The following is a 12,500-nucleotide window of genomic DNA, read 5'->3' as shown; positions in this document are numbered from 1 at the left end:
TGATCATATGCCACCGAGTTCTTCTAGGACTGTGATTAAAGCCTTTCAAGAAGTCGGTAAGGGGCTTATGGTAAGAAAGGTCCTTATGGTAAGAAAGGTCCTTCTTTGTCTATTACTGCATATTTACTTTCAGAGGGCTTCAGTTTACCTGAATAACAAGCTATTGGGAAAAACTGTTTATCATATTGCTGAGGTAGTACCCCTCCGACCCCCTAGTCTGAGGCGTCAGTTGCAATAAAGAATTCCTTACTGAAATCAGGAAATTTTAAGATAAGTGAACTGCACAATTTTTCTTTCAAGGTATCTAACGCCTGTTGATCCGTTTCACATCATATAAAATATGTGCGCTTCTTCATAAGATCAGTTAAAGGAGCTGCTATGATTGAATAGTTGTGCACGAACCTATGATAGTACCCAGTGCAGCCCAGAAATTGTTGTATACCCTTAACATTAGTAGGCACCGGAAAGTTACGGATAGCAGACACCTTATCCTGGACTACCTTAAGACCTTGACTAGATACCGTAAAACCTAAATAGACTAATTCTGACTTTAAAAACTCGCATTTAGATATTTTTACTCTTAAATTGTGTTGTTGTAATCTCTGTAGTACTAGTTCAAGTTTATGCAAATGTTCTTCTAAGGTATGAGAAAAGATTACAAGATCGTCCATATAGGCATGAAGAGTTTCTCCCAGCAAGTCTCCAAACACAATATTAATCATTCTGGTAAATGTGGTTGGAGCACAACGTAAGCCAAAAGGCATACACAAAAATTCATAGTGTCCCCTGGCTGTGTTGAAGGTTGTATATGGGGTACTTTCCTTAGCTAAGGGTATCTGGTGAAAGCCTTTACGTCAATCCAAGATCGTGAAATGTCTATTATGTCCTAACAAGGATAAGATATCGTCGGTACATGGCACCGGAAAATTACCAGGAATCGTTTCCTCGATTAAGCGACGGAAATCTACGCAAAGTCCAATCTTTTTTTAGTACAACAATTAAGGGAAAGTGATAAGGGCTATTCGATTTCTTAATTACTCCTTCTTCTAACATTTTTGCTACTTCGTCACTGATTTCATTCTGAAATTTCATAGGGAGTCGATACGAAGGTACATAAATAACTTTATGCTTGTCTTTTAACTGTATATGGTGTTCAATTACATCCGTTTTCCCTAAAGATCCCTCGCTTGTGGAGAAAACATCATGATATTTAGATAAAAGTACAAAAAAAATTTTCTGGATCCCCACATCTTGAATGTCTTTATCGATTTTACTTTTGATGCATTGTAAGAGGGATTCGTCAACAATGGGCTGAGCGTGATTAATTTCAGCAACGGTGAAAACGTGGTACTTATACACATCCAGATCTACGATATGTTGATTTTTGTTGATTACTAGATAGGTATTCAAGTGGTTACAGACTTCAATGTTAACCTGATGCTGTGAGTCAACAGTGTATAATGCTTATGCCACAGAAAGTCCGTTAATTTTCAGAGTGTCTGGAAGGATGAAAATTTCAGATCCTGGCAAGGTTTTTTTAACACGCAATGAGAGATACAAGGGTGCATTAGGCCCGAGAGATTGTGCACAAGCTGCCATTGCAATTGTGTGAGAGTTCTGTTGGGTCTCTTGGATAATGTCATGGTTCATGAGACAGGTGATTGGTTCTTCAATATACATTACTGTTTGATTGGCTGTCTCCTTTTTGTCCAAAACGGATTTTAATGTGCTAGAAGATTTGTAGAATTTTCCTTTGATAAACACGCCATTTTTGTCAGGAGCTAAGATAATATTTTGAATGCACATGGATGGATATCCTACAATTACAACTGGATACATATCAATGTATTGTACAACTATAAAGGTATCGGTAAGCATGCACTTAACCACCTTGAACTGAATCTGAGTTACGCCTACAACACTTAGTTCGTTATTGCCGATGCCCGAAAGTCGTACTCCAGACCTCTCAATAGGGAAGTTCGGAAACAACAAACGGTGAGTCCGTAAGTCCATGATATTACGTGGACTACCGGAATCGAAAAACAATGTAAAAGGCTGATATTCTAGATTTACGGCGTGTAAAGTAGGGCATAATTCATCATTACTGGTGATAGCGTGAATTCTATGAAAATCTACGGGTTCCTGCATTGATTTTTTGGATACGGTCGTGTGATTCATAGGAATCTTCTGTGTTTCACATAAGTCTTCTAGATGATTAAATTTATTTTTCAATTCAAAGGATGTTGATACGGATACCCCAACATCACTCTCCCCCCCACTGGAGTTATTTTCGTGGTATTTGCTTTGCTTTGGACACTCGGAAAATTTGGCTGACTTTGATTGTTTTGGCTAGACGGACCAGGAACCGAGTTCCCTGAAGCCCGATTTGCTTGTTTCTGATTCTGTGCATAGTTACTGTTCGAATGTTTCTTTTTGTGATTATGTGTATTTTTCTTTTTATTATCTTTGCCAATGTGCTGTGTATTTTTAACATTACTCTGCACCTGGTTACGCGAAAAACAACGAGCATATGCATGACTTGAGCTATTATGAATGGAACAATAACAGGTACGGCAATCTGCAATCATATGGCCTGTGCGAATACAGTTAAAACAAGTTATCCCGGCCAAGTTACTGTTAACTACATTTACTTGCTGTGGTTTATTTTCCATTCTTTGCAAAAACTTGAATAAGTGAGGGATCTAAATATGTACATTTAGACATATGTCTCTTAATTTGTTTATAAATATCTAGTTCCATACTGTCGGACATTAGCTCTTCATCAAAACACCGTACTAAGGCTTCTGGCAACATAGCTGTTATGAAAGTTGAGCATATGAGCCTGGCCATGTCTGTACCACTAACCGAATTAGATTGATTCAAATTATCCAGATATTCATTCAAATGGTCTGCAATAAGTGCTGCTCTATCAACCAAGCTAACATTAGTCATAGAGACCAGATTAAAAATTTTTCTTAAAGCTAAAACCGCGTCCAAGGCTTCCTCGCTGCCATATACTGAGCGTAATTTAACTTTAAATTCATCCCATGTCTTTGCCTCCTGAAAGGAAACACCCCAAAGGTAGGACCCAGCATCCCCTTTTGCAAAGTCAATGAAGCTTTTAGCTTCCTGTAGCTGTAGGGACGGCAAAATGATACATTTAGCTTTCAAATGAGCATCCACTGATGAAATCCATGATTCTACCCCCTGAGAGAAAAACCAATTAACCCTTAAACGCCGACTGGACGTATTTTACGTCGACATTTTTTGTCTCTCGGGTGCCGACTGGACGTATTTTACGTCGACATACAAAAGTTTTTTTTTTTAAATTCGCGGAAAAATACTTTTAGGCCTACCAGCCGAAAACTCTTGAATCACGCGCCTTGGGGGATGCTGGGAGTTCACGGATCAAGGTGTTGTTTTGTTTACAATCGTTACGCAGGCGCGCAAGCGCGAATTTCTTTCTTGCCACACTAAAAAGTATCTGTGACACATCTCGGAAATTATTTCGTCACTTTGACATAATTTGTTTACCATTTTAAATTAGCCGTTACATGGACTATTATATATGAAAATGTGCGCATTTTTATGTAAAATACAACAAAAAATACTCATGATTGTAGCTTTTATCAGTTTTGAGATATTTTCATATAAATAACGATAAGTGCCAAAATTTCAACCTTTGGTCAACTTTGACTCTACCGAAATGGTCGAAAAACGAAATTGTAAGCTAAAACTCTTACATTTTAGAATATTCAATTATTTAACTTAATTTTGCAACTAATTGGAAGTCTCTAGCACAATATTTCGATTTATGGTGAATTTATGAAAAACTTTTTCCTTACGTCCGCGCGGTAACTCTTCCGAAAATAATCATACATTCGATTGTGGTAATGTTTGCACCATTTTAAATTAGCCGTTACATAAAGTTTTATATATGAAAATGTGCGCAATTTCATGCACAATACAACTAAAAACAACCCATGGTTGTAGCTTTTATCAATTTTGAAATATTTTCATATAAAAATGATAAGTGACAAATTTTCAACCTCGGTCAATTTTGACTCTACCGAAATGGTCGAAAAACGCAATTGTAAGCTAAAACGCTTATATTCTAATAATATTCAAGCATTTACCTTCATTTTGCAAGAAATTGGAAGTCTAGCAAAATATTTCGATTTATGGTGAATTTATGAAAAAAATAACATTTTCTTTACGTCCGCGCGGTAACTCTTCCGAAAAAATCATACGTGCGATTGTGGTAATGTTTGCACCATTTTAAATTAGCCGTTACATAACGTTTTATATATGAAAATGTGCGCAATTTCATCTATAATACAACAATAAATAGTTGAAGGTTGTAGCTTTTCTCATTTTCGAAATATTTGCATATAAATCACGATAAATAGAAAAAAACCACGTTCGGTCAAATTTGACTCTACCGAAATGTTCGAAAAACGCAATTGTAAGATAAACTCTTACAGTCTAGTAATATTCAGTCCTTTATCTTCATCGTGAAACAAATTCGAAGTCTCTAGCACAATATTTAAATTTATGGTGAATTTAAAAAAAAAAATTTCCTTCCCTCCGCGCGCGGATTCTCCGCCACAAATCTCCGAAATGCGTAAGTCCCATTCTCGGAATATTTGCTCCGTTTCATATTAGGCATTTCATATAGTTTTATATATATGAAAATGTGCGCAATTCCATGTAGAATAAAACGAAAAATATTTAAAAATTGTAGCTTTTCTTATTTCCGAAATAATTGCATATAAAACAATATATATAAAAAAATTCGACATTCGGTCAACTTTAACTCGTCAGATATGGTCGAAAACTGCATTTGTAAGCTAATATTCTTACAGTATAGTAATATTCAATCATTTGTCTTCCTTTTGAAAGAAATTGGAAGTCTCTAGGACAATATTTTAGATTTATGGGGAATTTTGAAAAAAAATGTGTTTACGTCTGCGCGTTCGAATTCATGCATTATTTTGTGATAATATTTTCTCTGTGTTGCTTTTATCGTTTTACAATTTGTTATATACCAAAATGATTGCAATTTAGTGTACATTACAAAAAAAAAATGTAACTTGTTACCTTCAACCGTTTTGCGCACAGCACGATTTGAATACAATTATATATGAAATTTCGTTTTTGCGCTATCATATATCGCATTATTTATATATGATAATGATATTTTTTTTCATTTCTGATGGTTGCATACTAAACTTCAGGCAGTGACAAAAACAGGAGCCAAAAATGAACTCTTAATCTTCAAAACTAAGCACGCTATAATTTTTTGAAAAAAATATTTTTTCCGCTCTTGCGCTCACTCTGAAACGTCTCCGGCACACGGGAACATTTTTTTTTTTATAACGCTTTCGGCGTTTAAGGGTTAATGTGACCATGGAAAGAACAATTGCAGATCTAGCATTATCTAAAGTTACGACCGGGTTACTGGGTGAAACCAGTGGAGGTGTGGCCATCTTTACCCTAGATTTATTTTTATCACTACATCTATTGGCAACCCTATCAAAATACCTGTAAGAGTAAACACGTCCACTGCGTAAACGCATATGCTATATAAAACACAATGTGTCACAGAAATAATAATGTGTCCCATAAGTGATAAAGTTTGGCACATAAGATATGATAAAATATTTCAGTAAAACCTCTGAAAAGGAAGGGTTTGCATGAATGACAAAGATGAAATCTGTACTGCAACGGTTAACAAAAGTATTAAGATAGTTTCCTGCAAGAAAATGAGATTAAATGATGTCTTGTAACTCACCCAGAAACAGCGATCTCTCGACCTGCGAAGGTTTAACACTAAAGTTACACACCGAATGAATAAAGGTTTACTTAGCTGGTGTATATGGGATGTTGTATGACGTCACGGATCAGCTGGTAGTCGCCCTTGGTCTGATTGACACAGATTGAAGATTCGTGCGGTGTGTTTGTTTGTAGAACGTCTGATTTCGGTTACGTTGATATGTAGATGATACTCTGCGGATGTCACGTATGGCAGAAGTTCTCGAAGTTCTCAAAGTTCAGATTATGATGAAGAAGCCATTATTATAACGTATATACCTTACCATATATATATAATATATATATATATATATATATATATATATATATATAGATATATATATATATATATATATATATATACATATATATAGATATATATACAATTGTAGCACACTTTACAGTTGATATAAGCGTATCACTGACATAAATCTGAAACGAATTTACCCCCTTTAACAGGTGCACTTATTAGTTCCCCCTTTCAGGCTTCGTCCTCGCCCAGCACTGTTGACGTTAACAAGCAACAGCCTTTGCCCCTTAGCACTCATTTCCATAAATTCCTTGTATTTTTTTTTCTCCCGACACTGTACGAATTATAGAGGAGTCATTGTGACCCATTCATCCACGAATTCAGTTCAGTTAAACTCAGAAAGTTCTCTCAGCAACGCTGCGGTTTTATTGTCTCATGTTGGAGATTAAGGGACTAAATATTCGTTTATATAGTTTCACAAAGCCAATTATTTCATTGTTCACGTTCTCATGATTCCATAAAGATTAGCCATAATGTTAGAACGTCAAGTGACATTTTAAATTCCATACACGTCTCTTTGCGCGATACTTTTATTCAACTGTAAGCCTCATTATTCCTATGTATATATATGTTGACAAATTGATTTCCTGAATCAGATCTGTTTTAAAAGAGATTACCTTTTATACTTGAACGAATTTCAAAAATCAAAATTAATATGTAACGGGAGGCTAACACTAAATTTTCTACAAATAAACGATATGCAATATCCAACCGCTTTCAAGTCCTCTGTCTTGACATTAGACTTTACAAAGAGCAAGTCCTTATTCAAGATTTTTTTTATTGAAACTATCAAATTTATACATTTACTGAGAAAAGTGGCGAATAATAAGCTTGCTGTTATTACGGGCGATTTCAGGGCTTATAAAAAAAAATTTCAAATAGTGCGTAATTAATTCCAATAATGGCCGCTACAGTTGACAAGGATTGCACATTATTTATTTTTTACCTTCTAATAAATTAAGCATAAATACCTTTTTCAGACCTTTTTAGGCTTTCCATAGACCTTTCCTACCCCCTAACAAGAACAACAATAACAAGAACAACAACACCAAAGTAGTTTGAAGGCTTACTCCCGAGTAAGCGACATCCTTCAAAAATATTGTAAAACCCTTCAGAAATATCTGTGTAATTATTGCAAAAACCTTCAAAAACATCTATGTAAATGTTGTAAAAGCCCTCAAAAACATCTGAATAAATATAAAAACCCTTCAAAAACATCTGAGTAAATACTGTAAAATCCCTTCAAAAACTTCTGGGTAAATATCCCTCAAAACATCTGAGTAAATGTTGTAGAAACCTTCAAAAACATCTGAATAAATATTGCAAAAACCTTAAAAAACATCTAAGTAAATACTGAAAAACCTTCAATAACATCTGTGCAAATATTGTCGAAACCTTCAATAACATCAAGCCTTATCATGGAAAACAACCTTTGTGGTAAGAGCCGTCCCCGGCTGACAAGTGTGTTGTCATGTACCAGTCGTCGCGCCACAATATGTGTCATACATTGGAATGCGCACAGCACCTTTATCAAGTCGCTTAACGACCCACTTAGCCAACAGAGGTATTGAAAACACGTTATACAGTGAATAAGGATGCAGTTGTAAGGGGGGAAGTTTAGCTCACAACACTATAATAACAGATAGTGTCGCATAAAAGGCATTTTCACTTCTTGAGATGACACTGATTTTAAGAAGCGTATGATAATGTTTAGGAGGGGTCCATACTATCACCACCATTCCCTCTATATGAAAAAAGGAGTTAATTTGCGTGTGTGGGGGGCGGGGGGTGGGGGTTGGAGCTGGGAGTAAGCACGTGGTTACGTAAATTTGCTTTTCATGTCATATTTCAAAATATGCATATAACCCTACCTTACATAATGATAAAAATAAGTAAAAATCACTTAATGGTTTCGACATATTTATGTGTCACTTCCTACTGAAAATTTTTCCCTGTAGCTAAGCCAAATCGCGTTGTGAGGTTTAACAGACTACCAAATACATTTCAAAGTGATGCTTTTCAATATTCCATAACAGAAGGGACAAAGAGCCAACCTGGTTACAGCCGAACTTTCATCCTTACAAGTTACCATATTTTGAAACACTGTCTTGGCCGTCTTTTGCATCCCAAAACCTCATCAATACAGCTAAAATGAATCAAGTATTTACGTGGCTATTGTGCAAATACAGCAAGGATATTATGGAGAAATATTCGTAGGAATAATAATTTCCCAATTAAATTGTTATGATATACTGAGAAATTAATGTACTAGGATGAAGAACGTTTTTATATTAGGCAACTTTGCCAGGTCTGCGTGAAATAAATAATTAAATTCTTTAACATTCATAATGAACAAAAATGAACGGTTAATTTTGCATCAGTGCAGGGATTTTGATGAGGTGAACAATTGCTGACTTTCTACAGAGAGTTCTCAAAATTGTCAGAGATGTGTCTAATTGATGGAAAAATAATTTTCCATCCAAATTATGCTCAAGTGACGCTTTCTATTACCGCAGATGACGTGTGGTTAGGAATCAAAGACAACAGGTGGGCGGAAGGACCCTATACCCGGGTCCCACCACACCTGTGGAGCTCGGGTCAACCTGATGATGGCTCGGGCACCTGTGGGTATGTTGCTCTGCAGATATCACCCCCAACAATCTGGGATACCAAGTGTCACACATATTCAATACCATTCTTTTGTCATGCATTGCTTGATTGATAATACATTGGTAATGATAAAGTTGTTACTAGTGTGAAGGGGAGTTGAAATTTTCTGTCTCATCTATACATAAATATATTTGTATATCTTGGTAACTGATGTTAACGTATTTTGGAATGATAAATAATACTTTAGTGTAATTGCAATTGTTACCTGATTGAAGGGGAATTGAAATGTAATTTTCGGCCTCATCTATACATACATATGTTTGTATAAGTTGGAAATCAATGTTAACCCATTTTGCAATGATGGCTCTAATATCAGTGTAATTGTAACTGAGATGTTACAGCTATCAATCTAAAGGAAAATTGCAATTTTCTGTCTCATTTATACGTAACATATATATTATATCTTGAAAAACAATGTTAACTCATTTTTAAATTATTAATAAAAGTAAAAAATATTGGAACTGTTTACGTTTCACTTAAATCGTAAATAAGAAAAAAAATCGAGATATTCCTGGCATGAGGTACACACCAGAAGAAACAGAAAGATTAAGTCGACTGGGTTTGTTTCTCTAAGGATCCAACAGATGGCAGAATCTTGCACTTTTTACTGCTAGGGTGATTCCATTTTAACGAACAAGGGAAAAGCATTTACATATACGGATAAATTCGCTAGACTTTCTTACTGAATTCTGTGTAGAGTAAATATCGAAGAAATGCCTGGAGTAAATCTGCATATTGCACAAATGAGCGTCATTTGCTTTGAATACGGAACATATATTTTTCATGTTTATTACTTTTTATGCCCACAATAAACAAAAAATTTATTACTTGTTAAAATATGTGTAAGAGAAGGTACAACTACAGATTACTACTTACTTACGATAAACTAACAGTTTCAGAATGTGTTAGCTAGAGACATTTGGAAATGTGATATAGTGTTTATTAATGTTGGGAATCATAAACGATCATTAATACCTTTATTCGTGGCCTTCGTACCTGTTTTACAACCAGAATACAAAGAGGAAGAAATATTTTGAGTAGACTTTTGTGTAGATTTCGGTATATAATGCTGGCGGTGAACACAGTAATAATTATACGAATTGCAGATAGATAATCCTGCGATTGCAGTCATTGCTAAGGCACTGCAGTTCCTCGTTGGGCGAGTGGGTTGCGTGCTCGCCTACTGATTCGGTAGTCGCGAGTTCGATTCCCCTCTCTTCCAACCCAGAACCAGAGAAATTTATTTCTGTTGATTAGAAATTCAGTTCTCGATATAATGTGGTTCGGGTCCCACAATAAGCTGTAGGTCCCGTTTCTAGGTAACCAATTAGTTCCTAGCCACGTAGAAAATATTTAATCCTTCGGGCCAGCCCTAGGAGAGCTCTTAATCAGCTCAGTGGTCTGGTTAAACTAAGATATACTTCACTTTTAACTAAGTACTGCACCCACAGAACTTTTATTCGAGACAACAAGGCTTAATAGGGAGTTCAGGAAAGCACAATATCCGGCACATATACCCGTTTTATACACATGCTGTGATTTATGCTTCAGATCAATTTTCTGTAAAAAGGTTATAACTATGGAATTTTTCCCATTCCGTCGAAATATATGTTCATCACTATACATCTCTTATTCTCAAGGATTTGTTGACAGGCATGTTGTTGATATAAAAAAAATATTTTGTCAAAATCTGGTTCTGTCACTACGATTGTTTGGACAGATATATTTTACATGAAGATTTTCAAATGAAGAGATGTCTTCCTTTTCCAAACAAATGCTTGAGGCAATGTGTTTTAGGTATTAGTCAACGCAAAGTTAGTTTTATGAATTACATCTGAAAATAATATGCACGCATATAAATATATTGAAAATTGAAGGAGCTGATATTATCGAATTGTCTTCTCTGTGAATTTTTCAAGTGAAGAGATTTTATGTTGCCCCCCCCCCCCCCCCCCCACTTATGCAACGAAGTATATTAACGAGAAGTTATTCTTGGATGTTTATTACCTTTATTTTGTCACTAGTAAAGAAGTTTTTCCCTAACCCAGAGTAAACTAAATAGTAAAACAAGTAAATTATTTTTCATCTTTTACTGTTTTTTCCAGACAATATGAGCGGGTTTCTGTAAAGAGATAATTCGAAATGCGAATTACATAATTTCAAGGTGTTTCACCATTTGATTGTATTTTAAATATTACATCAATAAATCGTTTATTCAAGTGAAATTGTGACATAAACAGGTAAGAGCAAAGCCACTGCTAATCGAATAGTTTTACGGTCGATGTCCTCTGCCGTGACCCTAAGTCCGGTAGTATCTGGTATGAGGTATCATTAGCGAAATAAACAAAATATATATATATATATATATATATATATATATATATATATATATATATATATATATATATATATATATATATATATATATATATATATATATTATATATATATATATATATATAATAAAATAAAAACATAAGCCGGCAGGATACGTTTCTCTAAGTGACCGATAGATGGTATCTGCTTGCAGCTTGTGTGAGTCCATTATAACAACAGGAGAGGAAGCCTTTCGATACGCGCAAAAAAGTTAGCATTACTACCGAAAGTACTGCTCTGATTCTTTCTATAGTTAATGCTGAATGCATTTCTGGAGTAAAAGTACACGCTGCATTCAAATGAAAATCATTTACTTTTAAAATAAAAGATATATTCTTCATGTTGACGGAGATTTTGCCCCCTTCGTGGAAATGGTCCTTCCCAGGTGACGTACGTGAGGTGCTTACTGAGAGAGCCCATCTTTTTTTTTTTTATATATATTGCCATTGATAAGGGGAGCACTCATTGCATATTACAATTATGTGTAGAAGGAAGAGTCATACAGAAGTAACTAACTGCAAGTAAGACTGACCGTTCAATATGTTCTATGTCAAGACGTTTGGAAGTGTGAGACGGTGTTCATATATAGATTTAATCAAGGTCTTTCCACCTCTGTTACTAACAAAACACAAAAGAGGACGAGAAACTTTAGAGTGGGTTTGTTTACTTATTTGTTCTTTCGTGATGATGGTCTTTCTTGCACCTGACGTTAAAAAAACTCCCAACCGAGAAATGGAGCCCATTCATACGTTAAATGTATAGATGCGTAAGGAATCAACGAATCCTACGTTGCTGGGAAACTCTGCAACTTTGTCATTGACCTTGAACTGTCGTGGCTCCGAGATTCGGGGTGACTGGTCGGCGCCCGATATCTCGAGGGAAGTTAACCGTTAGAGGGAGATTATAAATAGCGCATCTCACCGGCGGGTGTTGCTTAGTCTTCCAGCGTCAGCCGATGGCACAGGACGTCCAGAAGGTCCTTTTGATGAAGGATCCTTGCTAGAAAGATCGTACCCTTAAGCTTATATTATAAGAAGATATTGCATCAAATTTAGTCATACGCCTATCATCATCTGAAGATCCAAGACGTCTAAGAACTTCTATCAAGGCAAAACACAGTGTTTTGCTTTTCGTCTGAAGGAATGGCGAACAATATTCGAAGATTAGTTTCAATCATGTGGCTATGGGGCCTCTGCGTTGGTCAAATTGTGGTAGAGCCACCGACTGAAATTGAGGGACTCAATGTGACAGCTCTAGGTAGGTTACGATAATATTGTCGTTGTGACTATTCTAACTCATAATTTTCTTTCCTGTGATTAGTAATTCTGTA

General features: G+C 35.6%; 1 protein-coding gene and 1 long non-coding RNA gene across 3 annotated transcripts in view; one reads left to right on the top strand and one right to left on the bottom strand.

Annotated features, from left to right (window-relative positions):
- The window catches only part of LOC135211937 (uncharacterized), a 267,529-nt gene that overhangs the window by 117,024 nt on the left and 138,005 nt on the right, over positions 1-12,500 (bottom strand). The window lies entirely within an intron of this gene.
- LOC135212298 (uncharacterized) overlaps positions 11,262-12,500 on the top strand; it is a 6,428-nt gene continuing 5,189 nt past the window's right edge. For both annotated transcript variants that reach the window (XR_010313851.1, XM_064245723.1), the window contains exon 1: positions 11,262-12,427. Coding sequence is in view for 1 of the 2 variants with exons in the window: in XM_064245723.1 (XP_064101793.1) it covers positions 12,313-12,427 (115 nt within the window). In the remaining variant the exon portion in view is untranslated. The remainder of the gene's footprint in view (positions 12,428-12,500) is intronic.

This window comes from Macrobrachium nipponense, chromosome 40 (genome assembly GCF_015104395.2).
Source record: "Macrobrachium nipponense isolate FS-2020 chromosome 40, ASM1510439v2, whole genome shotgun sequence".
Taxonomy (NCBI): domain Eukaryota; kingdom Metazoa; phylum Arthropoda; class Malacostraca; order Decapoda; family Palaemonidae; genus Macrobrachium; species Macrobrachium nipponense.
Note: the sequence above shows the minus strand (reverse complement) of the source record. Positions and strands in the feature narration are given on the sequence as shown.